The 22,394-nt window shown below is 41.6% G+C and overlaps 1 protein-coding gene across 1 annotated transcript in view; it reads right to left on the reverse strand.

Annotated features, from left to right (window-relative positions):
• The window catches only part of RDX (radixin), a 93,823-nt gene that overhangs the window by 50,716 nt on the left and 20,713 nt on the right, over nucleotides 1–22,394 (reverse strand). Inside the window, exon 2 of the mRNA XM_077808999.1 lies at nucleotides 19,641–19,716. Coding sequence (XP_077665125.1) covers nucleotides 19,641–19,652 — 12 coding nt within the window. The 5' untranslated portion in view covers nucleotides 19,653–19,716. The remainder of the gene's footprint in view (nucleotides 1–19,640; nucleotides 19,717–22,394) is intronic.

Here is a 22,394-nt window from a genome sequence, read left to right on the forward strand (position 1 = left end):
GAGCTCAGGAATATAGTTCTATGCATGAAGTATAGTATGGAAGAACACACCTACACATTTGTTTTATAAACACTGACAGATGGGCAGCAGTCAAGGCATTGTTGGTAGACTGGAAGAGTCAGGGGGGTGGGTGAAATGCAGTAAGAGAAAGCTGGACAAGTAGTAAGGGGTAGGAGTTGTGAAGAGACATGAAGCTGAAGACAAGTCGTTTGAGCTTGACTAAGGGAAAGTGCGGGAACCAATAAAAGTATTCCAAGGGGGGCTGACATGGTTACAGTGATGAACAAGGGAAAGTTATCTTAGCAGCTGCATTTTGATTTATTTGGAAGAGAGATGTGGGTGTCATGAAGGAGGTTACCATAATCAGGAGAGCAAATAATGGCCTGGATGAGAGTTTTGTTTGTCCACTTCTTTCTTTTCTGTACAGACAAATCTTAAATGATATGCAGGAAGAAAATCTGGACACAGCCTGGATGTGTGAGGCAAGAGAGAAAGGGAGGAAGCACAGATGACCTCTAGGTTATAGGCTTGGGTGAAAAGGTGGGGAGGGAGCGCATATCTCAGTGGTTTGAGCACTGGCCTGCTAAACCCAGGGTTGTGAGCTCAATCCTTGAGGGGGCCATTTAGGGATCTGGGGCAAAAATTGGGGATTGGTCCTGCTTTGAGCAGGGGGTTGGACTAAATGACCCCCTGAGGTCCCGTCCAACCCTGATATTCTATGATTCTATGGTGTTTTTTTGTCAACAGTGATAGATTAGAGGGAGTGAAGAGGATTTTGGAGAAAAGAGTTTTTATTGTAAACTCAGAACCAGTGGAGTGGATTTTTGATTGGCTTAAAAAAATTTCCTTCTTCTGGAGGGAGGTTAAAAGTAAAAGTAAACAAATCCATTAAAAAAAAAAAAGGCTGCTGAACTCTCAGCAGGACACATTCATCAATTTTAAGTTAAAATTTAAATCTTTCCTAAACTGCTTTATTTTTCAAATTAAATACTAAGAAGTCTACCTAACAATTTACGTTAATAGACCTTTTATCAGTTGGACTCAGAAGGAATAAAGCTGGATCAGATTTTAGCACATAACAAATACACTGACATTTAATATGAAACACCACCATTATTACCAAACAAAAAGTGTCACAAAAACATCATAAAATGCAGTACGTTATACTGTTAAGTGATCAGTTTTCTAAAATGATTCCAGAAGCTCTCTGGAGTAATAGTACTGATCTGTATACAGAAATCCTCTGTTGTGACAACCACCTGACACAAATCAAGAAGTCATTAGTCAACAGCGTGCATCATCTACAAGATACAAACAATCAAAGGGACATTAAAAAAAGGGGAAAATATACAAACTGAACATCTAACTTGCATCTTCTATTTGTACAAGAGCAAGTTTTCCAATTCAGATAAAGTTTCTGATTGATAGAGGTCCAGATACGGGAGGTGTGTTGAAACAGTATCTGACACGTACAACTGGGAGAGATACAAACACACATATTAGCAGTACTAGGTCAATTAGGGTATATCTACACTGCAATTAGACACCTGTAGCTGGCCTGTGGTAGCTGAGTTGGGCTCATGGGGCTTGGGCTAAGGAGCTGTTTAACTGCGGTGTAGATGTTTGGGCTTGGGCTGGTGCCCAGGCTCTAGAATCCTGCGAGATGGGAGGGTCACAGAACTCAGACTGCAGCCTGAGCCCGAACATCTACACCACAATTCAACATCATCTTAGCCTGAGCCCTGTGAATCCAAGTCAGCTAACATGGGCCAGTCACAGGTGTCTAACTGCAGCGTAGACATACCCTTAGACACATTACACTAACCAACATAGTCTTCAGCTATTTTGTTATAGCAACAGTCAAAGAAAAAGAATCAGCCAGCTACATTTAACATTTATGTGCTTGCCTCTGTTAACAGGAGATTCATGTCTTCCCACTCAACATGTTCCCTTTCTTAAAATAAATTTATTTTTTTTTTTTAGTAAAAGAAGAGGACTAAGAAAAGGAGTTCATTGTTAAAATGTTTTCTATTTTAAGCCTGCTGGCAGCTGGGTTGCTTTGAATGCCTTCCAAATAATTCTATTGCTAAAAAAAAAAAACATAACAGCTTTTAAAGGTGTATACCTACAAAATACAATTCTTTAGGTTTGTAGAATCATAGAATCATAGGACTGGAAGGGACCTTGAGAGGTCATCTAGGCCAGTCCCCTGCACTCATGGAAGGACTAAGTATTATCTAGACTATCCCTGACAGGTGTTTGTCTAACCTGCTCTTAAAAATATCCAATAATGGAGATTCCACAACCTTCCTAGGCAACTTATTCCAGTACTTAATTACCCTGATAGTTAGGAAGTTTTTTTTAATGTCCAACCTAAACCACGCTTGCTACAATTTAAGCCCATTGCTTCTTATCCTATTCTCCAAGGTTAAGAACAACAAGTTTTCTTCCTCCTCCCTGTAACAACTTTTTACGTACTTGAAAACTGTTATGTTCCCCCTCAGTCTTCTGTTCTCCAGAATAAACAAACCAAAAATTTTCAATCTTCCCCCATAGGTCTTGTTTTCTAGACCTTTAATCATTTTTGATGCTCTTCTCTGGACTTTCTCCAATTTCTCTACATCTTTCCCGAAATGTGGCACCCAGAACTGGACACTGTACTCCAGTTGAGGCCTAATCAGTACATAGTAGAATGTCTTGCTTACAATACCCCTGCTAATACATCCCAGGATGATGTTTGCTGCCTTTTTTTTTTTTTTTTTTTTGCAACAGTGTTACAATGTTGACTCTCATTTCACTTGTGATCCACTATGGCCCCCAGATCCCCTTCCGCAGTACTCCTTCCTAGGCAGTCATTTCCTATTTTGTATGTGTGCAGAGCTGGATTACCCAATAGGCAGACTAAGCACGTGCTTAGGGCACCAGCAAAGCAGGGGGCACCCAAAAAACCAAGATTTTTTTTTGGAAAAGATATTTAAAAAAAAAAGCATCAAAGTAGTCATCATGGGAAAAATCAGAACTTTGTTAGACTTCCTTACACTCCACTACACACTTTCCCCATTTTTCTGTTCTCTTTTTATTACTTATCCCCACCTAAACCAGGGGGGCATCCTACTAATGTAGAGCAAAATAATGCAAGGACATCAGATCCTGTCATGTATTGCAATAAACTTATGTTTTATTATTGATATATTCTTCTGAGTTATACGTACTTGATTCGTTTTTTTTTTTTTTTTTCTTCTTTCTTATGAAAACGCTGCCAACATGTCAGGGCATTATCAAGGAATGCAGAAGAAGCTTTTAGAACAGAACAAATATGCCATATTCTTACCATGTGCTGCACACTTTCTCAATCTGTATTTTCCACTGAATGCATCCAATGAAGCGAGCTGTAGCTCACGAAAGTTTATGCTCAAATAAACTTGTTAGTCTCTAAGGTGCCACAAGTACTGCTTTTCTTTTTGCGAATACAGACTAACACGGTTGCTACTCTGAAATCTCTCGATCTTGTTGGCTGCAGTGCTGTTGATTGTTGTATGGTAGCAGTAAGTTTTTTCTCAACAGTCCAGTTACTTTATACATTTTTCTCTGCCTCAACACACCGATGGGCAGTTCTTAAAACATATTTGGGCAATGATCGTGTGTTGAAATCTCTTTCTAATACTCGCTGGCAGGCACATGCAGTGGCAACAAGTGCAATTCTGGAGTCCTACTCAAAGATTGTGGATGCATTAGAAAGTATAGCTGAAGACCAATCACAAAAGGAAAAAACTATACGAGAGGCAGAAAACATTGCAAACAAGATGCAAGAACTAGAGTTTGTATTCATGTTGACCATATGGAATGAAATTTTACAACACTTTTACCACACAAGTCAAGCTCTCCAAGAAAAAGAATTGGATTTGAAAACATGTGCAGACCACTTACACACTTTGAGGAATGATTTGAAGACATATCAAAAGATATCTTGCTTGATACTAACCACAAAGAAGCCCAGTCCTGCAAGCAAATCAGGAAAAAAACATGCAAATGACAGCAATGCAACAGAAACAGCACTGAATCCTAGAGACAAATTTCACGTATGTACTCACTATGCTATAATTGATACACTTGAAGCTCATATGAAGAGAGGTGAAGTGTACAAAGAAGTATCGAGTAGATTTTCTTTTCTAAACGATATGGACTTATCTAACAATATTCACAAGGTTCCCAAAAGCTAGTTGACTCATACCCTGTTGACTTGAACATGAATCTCTGTGGAGAAGTACAGCAGTTCCACTGTTATATGCGCGCAAAGTTTAATGAAACAGGAAAAATGAAATTCAGTCACATTGATCTTCATGACACAATACTGAAAGACAAAATACAATGTGTATTTCCAAATGTAGAGATCTCACTATGTATTTTTCTAACATTGATAATTACTAACTGCTCCGCAGAATGCTCTTTCTCTCAGCTGAAAAGAATAAAAAACCCTCAGAGAACATCAGTGTGTCAGGACAGACTTGATTCACTTTCCCTATTGTGTATGGAAGCGGACATGCTTCGTTGAGTTAGCTTCAATGAACTTATCCAGAATTTTGCAATCAGAAAATCTAGAAAGAAGCTATTTTAATTTCAGCATACATGCAAGTTTTGTGTCATTTCAAAAAATAAAATTTTATTTTACAGTGTAGTATTGTTTTTATTTTGAATTACATATGGGGGGGCACCATAACCTTTTCAGTGCTTAGGGCCTATAAAAGTCTTAATCCAGCCCTGTATGTGTGCAACTGATTGTCCTTCCTAAATGGAGTACTTTGCATTTGTCCTTATTGAATTTCATCCTATTTACTTCAGACCATTTCTCCAATTTGTCCAGATCATTTTGAATTTTCATCCTATCCTCCAAAGCACTTGCAATCCCTCCCAGCTTGGTATTGTCCACAAACTTTGTAAGTGTACTCTCTATGCCATTATCTAAATCACTGACAAAGATATTGAACAGAACTGACCCCTTCGGGACCCCACTTGATATGCCCTTCCAGCTTGATTGTGAATCACTTATACTACTCCCTGGGAACTGTTTTCCAACCAGTTATGCACCCTCCTTATAGTAGCTTCATCTAGGCTGTATTTCTCCATTCTGTTTATGAGACGATCATGTGAGACAATATCAAAAGCCTTACTAAAGTCAAGATATACCACATCTTCTGCTTCCCTCCTATCAACAAGACTTATTACCCTGTCAAAGAAAGCTATTAGGTTGGTTTGACACAATTTGTTCTTGACAAATCCATGCTGACTGTTACTTATCACCTTATTACCTTCTAGGTGTTTGCAAATTCATTGCTTCATTATTTGGTAATGAAGTTAAGCTGACTGGGTATTGAAGTTAAGATGACTGGTCTGTAACTCCCTGGATTTTTCACACCCCCTGAGAGATATTGTACTGATATAAATTCTTAGTGTAAACCAGTCCTGAGACAGAAAAGGGGGTATTTACCAATTCTGAGACTGGATGGAAGCTAAGGTGGAGAGGCAGCCAGGAAAGGAAATTAAGTTTAAAAAAATAAATCAGGGCTTGACAAGGAGAGGTCCCTCAGCACTGTATCTTCTCTCTTACCCAGCACCTATCAGTTTTCTTTTTTATTTCTAAAAAATGCTTTTTGTCAATGTATTGCAACAATGAGTGAACAAATAAATTTAGAACACCTGATAAATGTTAGACAATAATTACCCATCAACAATGGCAGGTTTCAGAGTAACAGCCGTGTTAGTCTGTATTCGCAAAAAGAAAAGGAGTACTTGTGGCACCTTAGAGACTAACCAATTTATTTGAGCGTGAGCTTTCGTGAGCCACAGCTCACTTCATCGGAGTATACCGGTATGCATCCGATGAAGTGAGCTGTGGCTCACGAAAGCTCATGCTCAAATAAATTGGTTAGTCTCTAAGGTGCCACAAGTACTCCTTTTCTTTTTTCCATCAACAATGAAACTTCTATGCACACTGAAGTTTCCCATAGCATAAAATCTTGTGTATATCTTAAAATAGCAATAAATAATTGCAATACAATTATTTTCAAGTTAAGTCATGGTTCTTTTGTCACTTATCACTTAGCCTTTAATGTAATAGCCTAACAGGCTTGGCTTACCTGTCTGCCCTAAATTGCAGTATCTCACTGCTCTGCTCATATAAACTAAGCACAAAATAACTTTTTTTCCCCTAAATACTAACACAGTAATCTAGCATAATCAGGATTTACTTATAAGTACAGCTAGCTTGCAAAAGCCAAAAAATACAGGAAGTGTGGGGAATAGATAATGGACCTGCTGATATACAGTAAATACCACTGGGCTCATCTCACCTGTTAATTTTAATATAACTAGAGAAAGCAGTAAACTTAGGGCTTTCTACACCTACAGCATTGCAGCGACACAGCTGTGCCACTTCAGCACTTAGTGAAGACACTACTTAGGCCAAATAGGAGAACTTCTCCCATTGGTGCAGATACTCCATCTTGCCAAGAGATGTCAACAGGAGACATAGTGCTGCTTCCACTGGGGGTTAGGTCAGTATAACTACATCACTCAGTGGTGTGGATTTTCCCTTGAGTGATGTCAAAATAGCAACATAGGTTCCGTGTGTAGACCAAATCCCACTGTGTGCCACACCTAATTTTGAAACATGTTTTGGACCATTTTCTATTTGCCTTCTTTGAAAAAAACATGAAAAAATGAAATAATCTTTTGAACAGCTTTACTTTGCATTTATTAGTATCTTCATTTAATAATGTCTTTCTTCATGCACTTGTTTGTTTTGAAAGTCAGTACATTAGACTGAAAACAGGACTGATTACGTTCAACTGAAAAAGAAGATGGAGAGATTTTTGTGGGGAGGGAGGAGAGACAAGAAATGAGGGCACACAGGTGGGACAGTATATTCTCATCTCTATTAACATTTGAAATTCCGAACATGCATTCTTTAAAATATATTTTACTGAACGCTCCAAGGACTCAAAGTTTGGCATATAATACTACAAAGCAAAATTAAATATTGAAGATGCAATCATAACTGTATAAACCAGATAACAAATCATGATTAAGCTAGACATATTAAAAGTTATAGTTTCTTCCAGTCATTCCATCATTCTAGGTCAAATGCCAACTGCCTATAAACTGTATTGTGCATTTTAAATGATCTGAATTACAATAGTACCCAGGGGCAGTCTCTGTACCAATATAACTAAAGACAACACATAAGTGGATGTAACAAAAGCTGACAGAATAAGGTAAGGAAAGCATGACACAGTAAACAACAATAGCAACACTATGGTTTTTCAAAGTCACTGCGTGCACATTTTAAAAAATAAATCAGTCCTCTCTGGGTATGTCTACTCTGCATGTAAACCCATGCTCAGATTCAAGCCCCAAATCCATTTCCATCTACACACAATTCTAACTCAGGCCCAGCCCCTGACCTCACACGCATGGAGTGTTTGAGGGCCCAAGTCTCACGGAGCTCCAACCCAAACTCCCATCATTTTGTAGTACGGATGCAACTTGAGCCTGTGACACCGAGACTTAACATAAGAGCAGCCATACTGAGTTGGACAAAAGGTCCATCTTGTCCAGTATCTTGTCTTCTGACAGTGGCCAATGCAGGTGTCCCAGAGGGAATGAACAGAACAGGTAATCATCAAGTGATTCATTCCCAGCTTCTGGCAAGCAGAGGCTAGGGACACCATCCCTGCCCATCCTGGCTAACAGCCATTGATGGACCTATCCTCCATGAATTTATCTAGTTCTTTTTAGAACCTGGTTATAGTCTTGACCTTCACAACATCCTCTGGTAAAGAGTTCCACAGGTTGACTGTGCGTTGTGTGAAGAAATACTTCCTTTGTTTGTTTTAAACCTACTGTTTATTAATTTAATTTGGTGACCTCTAGTTCTTCTGTTACAAGAAGGAGTAAATAACACTTCCTTATTTACTTTCTCCACACCAGTCATGATTTTATAGACCCCTATCATATCCCCCCTCAGTCATTTCTTTTCCAAGACGAAAAGTCCCAGTCTTATTAATCTCTCCTCAGATGGAAGCTGTTCCAGACCCCTCATGATTTTTGTTGACCTTTTCTGTACCTTTTCCAATTCTAATATATCTTTTTTGTGATGGGGCACCACATCTGCACACAGTATTCAAGATGTGAGTGTACCCTGGATTTATAGAGGCAATAGGATATTTTCTGTCTTATTATTTAGCTCTTTCTTAATTATTCCTAACATTGTTAGCTGTTTTGATTGCCACTGCACATTGAGTGGATGTTTTCAGAGAACTATCCACAATGACTCCAAGATCTTTCTTGAGTGGTTAACAGCTAATTTAGACCCCATCATTTTATATGGATAGTTGGCATTATGTTTTCCAATGTACATTTCTTTGTATTTATCAACGTTGAATTTGATCTACCATTTTGTTGTGCAGTCACCCAGTGTTGTGAGATCCGTTTGTAACTCTTCAAAGTCTACTTTGGACTTAACTATCTTGAATAGTTTTGTATCATCTGCAAATTTTGCCACCTCACTGTTTATCCCTTTTTCCAGATCATTTATGAATATGTTGAACAGCACTGGTCCCCGTACAGACCCCTGGGGAATACCACTGTCTCTCCATTCTGAAAACTGACCATTTATTCCTACCCTCTTTCCTATTTTTAACCAGTTACCAATTCATGAGAGGACCTTCCTCTTATCCTGTGATAGTTTACTTTGCTTAAGAGCCTTTGGTGAGGGACCTTGTCAAAGGCTTTCTGAAAATCTAAGTACACTATATTCACTGAACCCCCCTTGTCCACATGCTTGTTGACCCCCTCAAAGAATTCTAAAAGATTGGTGAGACATGATTTCCCTTTACAAAAACCATGTTCACTCTTTCCCAACAAATTATGTTCACCTATGTGTCTGACAATTCTGTTCTTGTGAACACTAACGCAGCATTCTGTTGATTCCCCCATGAATTTTGACCCAATCCCGGGCATCGACAGCTGCAAACATAATAGTTTGAAATAAGCAGCTTGAAATAAAATTTCCCTTTGCCATTCTGGAACCTCTGGGATTGTAATGTCCTCAAGAAAGTACAATGTCTGAAAGTACAGAGAAGGTTTCTGTAGTAAGCTCCCCCCATGCCTCTCAAGGAGCTCAGCAATTAAAAAAAACCTGTAAGCTAACTTGCCATTGGCTGTGCAGTATTTTCACTGTGATTAACTGAGCTGAGGCATTCCTCTCAGAATATACTGAAGCTCAATTTTACAAAGTATCATTTTTTGGCCTTGAGATTTCACAAGGCACATTTGCCTGTGGATGGCACTGAACCTATTGTGAAGCACTGGAACAATAATGTACTGTTTGATTTCTGCTTTTAGTCCCTTCGAGCTCTGCTGGTCCTTCAACCTTGGTAGAGTGGGCCCACTCCAGCAGGACCCTGGAATGCAGAACAGTCATGGACAGGTCCAAGCAGAAGTGTTTCCATGATGGTGGAAATTCTGGACAGGGCCAACAAGCAGGTATAGTACCAGAGGAAGAAAAACTCAGCGCAAGTGGAAGGCAAGACACTGACTGCAGAGCAAGAGGACAGAGTTTCAGCATTTGAGGAGAGGCTTCTAGCACAGTTTCTGGAGCAGGAACATCAGCTCAGGGAGGAACCCAGGAGAAAGACCTGTTCAAGATTCTGATAATGCCTATAGCCCCCAGAGTACTACAGGCTCCTGCTGAACCTGTCCTGAGTCCCCTCTATGGTTCGATATCCTGCAGATCAATTCTATGGTTGGGCTGCCTGTGCAATTGGGACTTAGCAGCAGCTGGACATGGCAAATCTGTCCCATGCAGTCCTCCAACCCCATTCCGATCTCCCTTCCCCTGCAAGCTTCCACTCCTGTGCAGACAAAGCTCCACCTCGTGAACAACTCCAACCCCTGGAAGCGGCACCAAATAGGAAGGAACACAAACAGGTGGCCAGGAGACACACAACAGTAAGGGAGTTTATTGTATGAAACTGTTTGGCCTCTTCATGCACTTTGTTAAGGGTTTTGGTGTTAGTTTATTACTATTGTTTTCATGTGCTAATGGCACCTGACCTACCTGGCAATGACTTAATACTGTACTTTTCTAAAATATGTTCAAAAATAAGGTTTTTATTTTGCTAAGAAATTTTATTGCCATCAATGCATCACATTACGTAATGTATGCTTCAAATAACTAAGGTAAACACATGATGAGAGACAACTGGGAAGTTATATGCAAACACTATTTCTCAATATATTTCTCTACATCCTCCCATAAATCCAGTCCCTGCCAGTTTAGAAGCACTCATGTCATTCATAATTACAACGCATAGCAACCTACCCCTCCCCCAACATTTCATTGCATGATGTGATAGCACCTCATTTACTGTAAGGACTGTACAATCACACTCAAATGTACTATTCTCCCTATTTCACTGGCCCATGAAAATCCATAATATAGGAGTAAAGAGCATTCCTGACTTATATTGCCCAGATGCATCCTGCCCTAGCTGTGGCAGGTGCACTTTCTGTCTGAGTGTACAAGTTCAGCAATCCATTACTGTCATAGCTCTCCATTCAGGGGCAAATGGTTCACCTTTGGCTTCACAGATTATGAAGAGCACAGCAAACCACAATAATGGCATGGATGACACAGGCATCCAAACGGGTCTGTAAACAGCACCACAGACTCAGACTTTAAGGTCAGAAAGAAGGGACCATTGTGATAACTGAGTTTGACTTTCTGTGCACATCACAGGCCACAGAACCTCACCGACTCACTCCTGTGATAGACCCATAACCTCTGGCTGAGTTCAGAAGTCCTCAAATCATGATTTACAGACTTCAAGGCCATCCACCATTTACTCTAGTTTAAACCAGCTTAGTAACCTGTGCCCCATGCTGCAGAAGGAGGAAAAAAACCCAGGGTCTCTGCCTCTCTGACCTGGGGGAAAACTCCTTTCTGATCCCAAATATGATGCTCGGTTAGATCCTGAGCGTGTCGGCAAAACCCACCAGTCAGACACCTGTGAAAGAATTAACTGTAGTAGCTCAGAGACTTTCCCATCTCTGGCTATTGTGGATATTTGCTACTACCAGCTGCAGATGGGCCATATGTCATTGTAGGCAATCTCCTCAACCCATCCCCTCCAGCAGGACATTCAATCACCATTATGCACCTGCTGAAAGCCTAATTGAATCTTCTTTTGCCAGGCCTGCTGAGATCAGTATGTGTGTCAGTAGCCAAGGCAAAAGGGAGCATGCAGGGTCCCCCATGTTAACAGTATCTCCATTTATAACAATATCATTTAGTGGGAATAGTGTCCCAGCCTGTCCATGAATGTAGACTCCCAATCATCAGAAAACCTTGGCATCGTGGACTTTTCCAGTGCAGCCCATGTTGGTGTCCATAAGTCTGCCTGTGTGGTCCACAAGGGTCTACACAGTAAAGGAGTAGTACCCTTTGCAGTTTATGTACTCTTGGGCAAGAAGTGGGCAAACTATGAGCATGAATCCTATCAATGGCCCCAGTATCATTTGGAAACCCCATTCCTCAAAACCAGCAGTTACTTCAGGGATATTGTTTATGCCCACCACTTTTGTGGAAATCACCATGCCTGACTGCCTTAGAAACCTCCACAACCATTTTACCCTTGATTGACTTTCCAGCGCCAAACGAGTTTGCAACGGACCTGTAGACGTTTGAGGTAGCCAGTTTACACACGGTTACAGCAACCTGCTTCTGGCCATTTGGGATGCCCTCATGAATGTCATATAATGCTGGAGGGTTGGGGCATGCTGCTCACAAAGCTCCAGAAATGTAGCTTTCTTCATGGGAAAGTCTGGGATTCACTGCTGGCCATCCCAGGTCCACTATGTGTTTGTGGCCCTGCACCAGAAGTGCTGGTCTATGTAGGTGGCATCAGAGGCTACATAAAAAGAGTCATGAGCAGCATCAGTCAGCTCCATTTTTCTGTATCCTGTATCTCCCTTCTCCTCCAACAGGTGCCTTCGGTAGGTCAAAAACTGCTGCAAGAATGTCCGCTTCATCTCATGGCTGCTCTGCCCATTTGCTGGAGTAAAAGTGCAAGCAAAAGAAGCTCTTCAAATGGTGACTCCTCCCTGCTGCTTGCTCCAATTGCTGGGAGCGTGCAGACCCAAAATACAGCTCGGCAGGATCTGTTGAGAACCTGCCAGGCTGTGATAACCTCCTGTAACATGCAGGGTGGACAGTCAAATTTTCCTACACTGCACCACGAACCAGGGGCTAGAGCAACCACAGCTGTGGAAGGCACTAGGAAGCCTGACATAAATTGCTTTGATTCAGTCTGCGTACTGCAATGTGGATGCTGAAGCCTTGGGCTAAAGGCCCTGGGCCAGAAATTCCAAACCTATGGTCAATATGCAGTGTGGAAGCTTAAAGCACTGGGCTTGCAAACCCAGGGTTTGTGGACTCAAATCTCACTAACCCCTGGCTTACACTGCAGTGTACACCATACCCTCTGTTGGCCACCTATATATCCATTTATACTGTGAAAATAAATGCCAAATAAATTTATTTGAATTGTAATTTAGCTACCCATAACAGGGTAGCTGGCCCGTTAAATGGAACTGGTCTCAATTCTCCTTTTCCAGTCCAGGTGCTCCCAGCTGAACCAATTAGTCAGACAGGGCAGCACCTGGGGGCTAGAAACGGTCAGTCAGGAGTCAGAGCAAACAGAGTCAGTCAGAAGAAGGGCCCTAGGAGATAAGAACTACCAGAGACAAAGTGGTTCCTGCGAGAAGGCTGAAGGCAGGAGAGCAGAAAAAGGGATTTTACTGGCTGATGTCCCCCAAGCCAGAGAGCAGAGGGAGATGCCTGCTGGCTCTATGCTGGAGCACCAGAGTCCAGGGACAGAGAAGGCAAAAGGAAGGAGCAGCAGCGGAGGGGCTTATCCACTGACATCTCCTTGCTTGAGAATTGGACCCCAAGGAACAGTGAGAAGGGCCAAGGGGTGTTTGAGGAATGCTTTCCTCGTAAGAATCGTCCTGGCAGAGAGGCAGTGGGAGTTCCCACCGGGAACAGCTGGATTGCAACCCCAGGCGGAAGGACTGTGGATGGCTGTCCTGGAAGATGGATGGAAGAGGACAGAAAAGGAACCTTGCTGTGATGGAAGACACTGGGGTATGGTGACAGCAAGGAGTGTATGTTCGGAGGGGATATGGATGATGTGTTGGGACTTGTTAGAGATTATTGCACAATATTTTGTAATAAACTGGACCCCGGGAGGGGTGATATTTAAGTAAGAGCCTAAAGTGGAGTCCTTTAGGTTACTCACAAAGGAAACCTGAGGTGAGGGGCCACTTGCAGGGCGGTCCTGAGGTCACAAGGCCTACCACGTAACAGGAAAGTAAATGTGAAAGGTTTTCCTATGAAAGTGATATAACTAAACCTTATATAGCCAAAAAAAGTAAACTTACAGTATATTCAATTCAAGCGTCAAATTTAAATACTAATTATTAAAATTCACTATAATCTTTCAAAATTTAAGATAATTAAGAAAATGTTAGGATGTCAACATTGTTCTACAATCTGAAGTCTACTGCTTTTCAGGTATTCTATACCTGAAAAGATCTAAAAAAGATATGCCAAATTACACTCCCTTCCAGCGTAGATTTTTATTTTGTTGCATCTACACTATTTACCGTCATTAGGTGTCCTATGTAGTGTCATCCTCTCTCTTCTAGGGCTTTGCACATACTCCAAAGTCTGACCAAAAATAGCTGATGGGGAAAAAAATTGTAGAAGCCCTCTTACTCTCTGTAAATGCTACGGTCAATTAAACCTAATCTTCTTAGGCTATGAAATGATTAACAGTTATGTAACTATATCTAATTTTAGTCTCAATGCTTCTACTTTAGGTGAAGATCTGGGAAAATGGCATACAGTTAAAAATGATGTTGATTCAGTTTTTTGGGAAGAACATGCTGGAAAAAACATTAAACAAATATTCTACTCTTTCAGGCTGTTGAGGTAACTAAACCTTTCAATGGTCATACATCCATTGATAATAATTATCTTTTGTGATCAGAGTTAAGGGCCTGATGCAACTCCCATTGAAATCACTAGAAGATTACAATGGAAACTGGATCTGGAGCTAAATTCCATGATGCCCAATAGAGTTGAGAGTGTAGAAGAGTACAGGCAATGCTAAATAAATAGCCTATGAGAAATAGCCTAAATGGATCCCAAATATAGCCTCAGTGGAAAAAGTATGCTACATTAATTATCAATCCTAGATATTTCTAGAGTACTCATCACTTTAATATCTTTAAAAGTCCTAACTCCAATTTTTCATTCCAACTATCTGGCCTAATAATGTATAAGTGATCAAACAAACACTCCCACCTTTTAAATAATGGCTTTCTATTACCACTCAAAAGATCTCATTCACAGTCGCATGAACATGATCCCAGAAGGAGACTTAGTATTGAGAAAGTCTTAAGAATTATGAAGCTAGGTTTTGTTATTAAATTCATCTGTGATACAAAACTGCCAGCTGGATTCTGTGTTCAACATTTCAGCCAACCTGATCTATTTTCCATCTAAACACAAATAGTGAAACTGAGATCCTCTCTCGATTTCACTGTGATCTGCAGCTGTGTTAGAGGTAGTAGTGAAATATAAAATACTTCTTTATAGCAGGCTAATACACTGAAGCCAAACACAGTTTGGCAGAGGTCTTTGCTACTAAGTCTTTCAAAGTTGAAACAATGTATATGAGCTTCATGATGATTCCAAGATCAAAAGGTAAAATTTATTCTACACTGGTATGAAGGTTCACCTAAAAAAAGGATATCAATGAATGTGTTATATTGCCCAGGCTCACACTTTACAAGAATTTGTTAGATCATCTGAATTCTACACATTAGACCACTCACATTCCAACCAAGACATTATAAAAAAGACAACAGCTAGAACAGTCATAGTAATACAGGTAAAAAGAGAGCTATAGCATCGTATTATCAAAGTGCTCTCTCATTATAACATTAAGTGCCAACCCATGAGATGCGCTACAGCAGGGGTCTCAAACATGCCACTCGCATGCTATTTCCTGTGGCCCGCCACAGGCGCCGACTTCCCCCCCGCCCCTCACCCCCCGCCTGACCACGCCACATCCCCGCTTCTCCACCTACCTCCCAGCACTTCCCACCACCAAACAGCTGTTTGGCGGTGCTTAGGACTTTCCAGGAGGGAGGGGGGAGGAGCGGGGCCTTGGCATGCTCAGGGGAGGAGGCGGAGCCAGGACAGGGATTTGGGGAAGGGGTTGGAATAGGGGCAGGGAGGGGGCGGAGTTGGGGCAGAGACTTTCAGGAAGGGGTTGGAATGGGGGTGGGGAAGAGGTGGGGCCTCATGGAAGGGGTGGAGTGGGAGTGGGGCCGGGGGCAGAGGGGGGCTTTTGTAACTTTGTATTAAAAGGGGTCAGTGATGCAGCCCTAGGGCCAATGTACTAGTCCTCATGTGGCCCTCATGGTGATTTGATTTTGAGATCCCTGCTCTACAGTAATTAAGGCACCAGTCACAGCTTAGAGTTAAGTCTAAAATACATTACAACTAAAAATCAACAAATACAGAACAGATAAAAAGTTAGAGTAGCCCATTACATGAAAAAAAAGAGGTCCATACAAGGATTTAATTCACAATGAACTTGGGAAAAAAATAGTTATTTGGCTGTTAGTTGGCTGTTTTTAAATTGAGAGATGAGATGAGGCAGATGCCCAGAGAGAGAGAGAGTCCTTCCACTGCTTAGGACTGGCCACAGGGAAACACACAAATCACATTCTAACCCCAGGCACAACAGTAGGACTCCTAGAAGGAAGTAGATGTCACAGTATATATTTTCATAAAGACAAGTCTTGAACATAACCACTGTTTAGGCCAGTCAGGCCGTTTTAAAAAAAAAAAAAAAGGACCAACTAAAAAAGTCCATCCACCACTTCAAAAGCAGCCAGTGAAAAGCCTGAGGGAAGATAGTATAAGTCTCATAATGCTGTTCAATGCTGTGTGAAAGTGTGGTCCTGCATTCTGCATTACTTATTAACAGTAGGTGCAGTTGATGGCATTTATAGAAGGTAATGCCAGTGGATTTCTTCAAAATACAGTCATGTACAGTAACTCCTCACTTAAAGTCATCCCAGTTAATGTTGTTTCATTGTTACGTTGCTGATCAGTTGGAGAACATGCTCGTTTAAAGTTGTGCAATGCTCCCTTATAATGTTGTTTGGCAGCCGCCTGTTATGTCCACTGCTTACAGGAAGAGCAACCCATTGGAGCTAGCTGGTGGGGGCTTGGAACCAGGGTGGACTTGCAGCCCCCCTAAGTTCCCTGTTCAGCAGCCACCCAGCAGGCCATCAACTGCCGGGCAGTTCAGCTGTCCTTCCCCTCACGGCCATACGCTGCTCCTGCCCTCTGCCTTGGAGCTGATCCAGGGAGCCTCCTGCTTGCTGTGCAAGGGGGTGGGGGAAGAGGGGTGCTAATATCAGGGTGTTCCCCTCTCCCCGTTCCTTTACCCCATCTCTACAGAGTGGGGGGGGGGAGGGAGGGAAAACACGACAGGGCTCACAAAGGAGGGAGCTTGCAGGCAGCAGGTGCTGTCTCAACTTGCTGGTCTACTTAAAAAGGCAGTGTACTTAGAGTGGGGTCAGCATACTTTAAGGGGCAATGCGCGTCTCTCTCCCACATACTCGGTGTGTCTGTCTCTCTCTGCCATGCTGTCTCCCCTCCCTCCATCCGTGCTGCCTTGTAGAGCATGAGGCTACATTAACAACGTGTTAATCCTTGAGGGCTCAGCCGAGGGCTAGTTCATCATCTAGCAGTAAGCCATTCCCTGGAAGATATCCCACCCTCTTCCACCCTGACTTGACCATCTCAACCAAGCTTCCCAATCATCATTGCTCATATATATAGTCTTTTGTCTGGCAAAAAAAATTTCCATGGCGCCTAACCCTCCCCTATTTACATTAATTCTTATGGGGAAACTGGATTCACTTAACATCATTTCACCTAAAGTAGCATTTTTCAGGAACATAACTACAACGTTAAGCGAGGAGTTACTGTAACTCCCTTCCCTAATGTGTTTATTTCACTTGGTATTCCTCCATGGATTTCACATTCTCCCCAGAGGTCAGCTGGCAAAGGCCAAGACAATAAATTGAGAAGTTTTGTATAAAAGTTCCCATAAAACAATTGCACCCCTCCCTAACAGGAGTCCAGATTCTTCTCTGTGATCTGGTATTCAAATTTTCCTGGTCTCTGAGAGAGAGTGCCAGCACTTCTAACTCCCTCCAGTCTCAGCTATGAAGGAAGAAAGCAGTTTCTAGCCTACTTCCTCCCTTCTTCCCAGCAGCCCTGGGACTATACTGCCCAGGATTCTCTCTGGCTAGCCAAGGTAAAAGGGAGCCTTGCCCACCCAAACTTCAAGGTTCTGGTCTCACGCCCCAGACAGAGGTAGCAGCCTGGGCTCTCCTCAAGGCACTTTCCTCCCAGTTGCTTTAGTTGTTCCATGGATCTGGGTTTGCATAAAAATCCCTGTAATGCAGTAGGATGGCCCCAGAGACTTCCCTCCTCAGTCTTAAAGGACCAGTAAAACCCCCACCACCCAGTTGGGAAGCTCTCCTGAAAACCCTATTAAGAGAATCAAGCCTCACTGGGTCACAAGTCCGTGTGTTGTGGCATTTTCCTACATTTAACACACAGCTTCCAATGGAAAGGGTGTAGCCATAAAAGAAAACAATCTCCTTATACTGACAAGTCTGAACCAACAGCAAAATTTCTTATAGAGCTACTGAACAACAGAGATACATAAGGGCTAGGTATTACCAAAATTATTTATTCCAGTGGCTGAGTACAAGGCAGAAATAGCATTCAAGCTCCCATTAAATACAGAGAATAAGCAAACAGGCCATTCCATGTCAATGAAACTTGGAGGATGAAGGGACAACTAGAAGCCACTTTATGGATGGTAGAGGAGAGTCTTACGGTCCTACTAAAGCTCTGGCAGAGTGATTCAGTGGCTTAGTAATATTCTCCCAATAATATTCTCTTCAAATAATATTGGAACCTTTCTGGAAGCAGAAGTTTAAGGGTTAACCAGTTTGTGTCCCTCTTCTCAGCAGGAACATGGATGAGACCTGGCCTCAATGCAAATGAGGCGCTAATCAGACTATGAAAAGTGTGTGCTTTGTCTTCCTCTCACATTTACAGTCCCAAACCACAAATAAGATCCAAGTTATTTCCACCAAGGAGTCAAGCCAAAAGACATCCAGGCCAGTCCCATGGTGCAGTGGAGGCCATGGCATTCTAAATTGACACATAAGTTTCATTACATTGTTACTCATCACTCCCCCGACCCCCGACCATAGGGACTGTTATCACTGCTCAGCTAAGCAAGTCTTTCCCTGCAAGCCCCCACACAGGGTCAATCCAATACACATTAAGACGGTGGAAGTACTTCCACTGACTTAAACAGGCAATGAATCAGATGCATGAAGTGCATCTCTGCAGCCACTTTTCACCATTATGTTTCACCTGAAATATAGAAACTCCAGAAGCACAATTCCCCCTAACACCGTGCTGCAATGTTAGTTCAGTATTGTCAGAGAGTAGGGCCTCCCAAAATTAAATGCTAATCACCACTTTTTGAAGTACCTAGATTTTCTATCTTGGACGCTTGCCCATATACAAGTATTAAATAGACCCAACCTTGATTATTAGCTTATGAGATCTGACAAGATCACAGTCCAGGGAGCAGGTTTTAGAGTGGTAGCTGTGTTAGTCTGTATCAGCAAAAAGAACAAGGAGGACTTGTGCCACCTTAGAGACTAACAAATTTATTTGGGCTAACAAATTTCATAGGCTAAAACCCACTTCATTGAATGCATGCGGTGGAAAATACAGTAGAAAGATATATATATATACACACACACAGAGAACATGAAAAAAATGGGTGTTGCCATACACACTATAACGAGAGTGATCAATTAAGGTGAGCTATTAGCAGCAGGAGAAAAATAACTTTTGTATGGATAATCAGGATGGCCCATTTCAAACAGTTGACAAGAAGGTGTGAGTAACAGTAGGGGAAAAAATTAGCATGGGGAAATAGTTTTTACTTTGTGTAATGACCCATCCACTCCCAGTCTCTAATCAAGCCTAAGTTAATTGTATCCAGTTTGCAAATTAATTCCAATTCAGCAGTCTCTGGTTGGAGTCTGTTTTTGAAGTTTTTTTGTTGAAGAATTGCAACTTTTAGGTCTGTAACTGAGTGACCAGGGAGGTTGAAGTGTTCTCAGACTGGTTTTTGAATGTTATAATTCTTGACATATGATTTTTGTCCATTTATTCTTTTGCGTAGAGACCGTCCGGTTTGGCCAAGGTTCTCTGTGTATGTATCTTCCTACTGTATTTTCCACCGCAAGCATCCAATGAAGTGGGTTTTAGCGCACGAAATCTTATGCCCAAATAAATTTGTTAGTCTCTAAGGTGCCACAAGTACTCCTAGTCCAGGGAGCGTTATGGCTATTATGTCAAATTCTAGAAGAGCAAGGAGGCATCCACTTACTGGTTTCGGCATTTTTCTCTCCTTCCTTGAATATCTTGTTCAGTCAAAAATCTTCTGCAAATTATTTTGTCCCCTTCTGTTAAAGACAAAGACAAATACAGTACAGTTGTTTTGCAATTAATCATAGTAGAGTTCATGTACATCATAGCAAATAGTACAAATTCCAAACGAGGTAAACAAATAAGTAGCCTACCTGCCCAAAACACACTTCACTCCATGGTTGCATAAAAGCAATTGGGACATCTGGTAAAAGCAGCAATGTCCTTTTACCAGAACTAAAAGAGCAGAGTGCAAGCAAATTAGATTCATTTTATTAGTTTTCTGCAGCTGCACTTTAAATGAATACAGAGACAACTGTGATCTAAAATGCTTTAGCACTCCTTTAACAACTTTGATATCACAGACTTTTTAATACTAAGGATTCTAAAGATTAGCCACTATTTAAAAATTTCTTTAAAGTTGAAGAGTGCTGCATAAGAGTTAAGTATACCTGGGCCACCAAAATTTGCACACTGAATTCCTACGCTATAATTTAATTTGTTCACCCTAATCAAACTTTAGCAGTACGCAAACATGAAGAGAGCCAAACAGGATCTTTAAAATTAAGATATCCTTTTAAAATCTATTTAAGGAGGAGTACCCTGTTAATTTTGCAATCAATCAGGTGCACTAATTCAGGGATTCCCTTTTTCCAAACAAAACGAAATGTACATAAGTTGAGGTAAAAAGTGAAATAATGCAGAGCAAGCAAAATCTGCTCTCTGAATTTTACTTAAAAGCATCAAAGTAATGAATAGTGCCACTTGCTTAAAAAAAAGCAAAACAAAAAAGCTTTTCACTCTTGTATAGACATAACTGCAAAAACATTTACTTTTACTGTGTTCTAGAATTTAAATTTAATTCTTCTGTACCACAAGAAACTTGCCTGCATTATAGCATTAGATCAGATAGCATTATTATCTAGTCACCTTCTCCCCTTTGGATATAGCATCATTTGTTAAAGTTAGTCGTTGCTATGACCGTTTTGTACAGGTTCATTGCCAGGGAGTAAGGCATCATCCACAAAAACAACATTCATTTTCAGTGCAGTCGTACTCTGAAAAGTGACTAAGAATGTGCTCACCAGAACTGAATACAGTGACTTGTCTGGGCAGCAGGAGAAAAAAAAAAAAAGAGGACAAGGTTCCTTTAAAGGTCCCTACTACATCTGGGGTACAAGGGAGACAGAAATGCGATGGACTTACCAGAGTGGAGTGGAACAGGACATGGCTGGACCAGGGAGGGACACTGACCCACCATATGCACCAAAAGGAACTCTCTCTCAAACACTGATCAGCAGCTCTCCCTCCCACACATGGGAGCAGAGTAGAACCAGGTTTTATGATCTGCTGTGGGTTTGCACTAATCACCTGGGGGGGGGAGGGGGAGGAGGCTGGGAAAGAATATTTCCCTCACTCCCAAACTGGTTGAGGAGGGTTGCAGTTTTTGCCTTCTCTACAGCAGGTCATGGACCCAGTGAAGTAGGTAAGGAGGTTAGATTAAGATGTTGCAATTCAGAAGGTAGCAGGCTCGTCACATGTCCAATGCAGATACTCATTACAGAAAAGATAGAGCTCCCTGATAAACAGGAATTGTAAGTGAATTTAGGTGGAGGCATCCCCTCAGGAATCCAGAAGGTGGCTTGGGGGTCCTAACATCTGCTACATAGGGAGACAATCCCCTTTAGTTCCAGTCCCCCTTAACTCTAGTATAGGGAGGTTGCAGGGTTCCAGCAACAGGATGGTTGGGAAGGAGGAGGGACAAACTGAAAATGAAAGTTTTTCCAGATTTCATAAAACCCCAAGAAAATTAATAAAAACAATTTTTTCATACAAGTTTTAGTTTTCAAAGGAAAGACCCATTTCTCATTTGAATAATTTTAGATAGTTCTGGTAATGATAAAACAAAGTTATTTCATTTTAAGCTAAGGAACGCTTCTAACGTGGTACTGCTGGAACCAGTCTTATTTAACATATTCATTTATAATATGGTAGAAGATATCAACCGCACATTACTGAAAATCACAGAGAAGAGTTCATAGACTTTAAGGCTACCAGGGACCATCATGATCATCTAGTCCAGCGGTTCTCAACCTATTTACCACTGCGGGCCACATATGCAGTTGTGTGTGTCCTGTGGGCCACATCCACACAGTATATATACTATTTGTATGGCCCTGAGGATGTCATATGGGCCACACGTGTGTTGATCAGGCTGCTGGTTGAGAACCACTGACTAGTCTGACCTCCTGAACATTGCAGACCACAGAACCTGACCTACACACTCCTGTATCACAGAACATCAGGGTTGGAAGGGACCTCAGGAGGTCATCTAGTCCAACACCCTGCTCAAAACAAGACCAATCCCCAACTGTAGCATGCCCATAACCTCTGGTTGAGCTACTGAAGTCCTCAAATCTTGATTTAAAGACTTCACGTTAAAAAGAATCCTCCATTTATTCTACTTCAAACCAGAAAGTGACCTGTGCCCCATGCTCCAGAGGAAGACAAAAAACCCAGGATCTCCACCAGTCTGGCCTGAAGGAAAATTACTTCCTCACCCCACGCTGACCGAGTGGAGTTGCAAACACCATGAAGAAATAATTTATGGAGGTCCTAGACAGATCAGAAACAGGAGCAAGAAAATAAAGGGCAGAAGACGGGGGCAAAAAATAATTGCTTGTGGATTGTATTCATTTCTCAGATTCATATGATC

The sequence above is a fragment of the Eretmochelys imbricata genome, chromosome 1, assembly GCF_965152235.1.
Source record: "Eretmochelys imbricata isolate rEreImb1 chromosome 1, rEreImb1.hap1, whole genome shotgun sequence".
Classification (NCBI taxonomy): domain Eukaryota; kingdom Metazoa; phylum Chordata; order Testudines; family Cheloniidae; genus Eretmochelys; species Eretmochelys imbricata.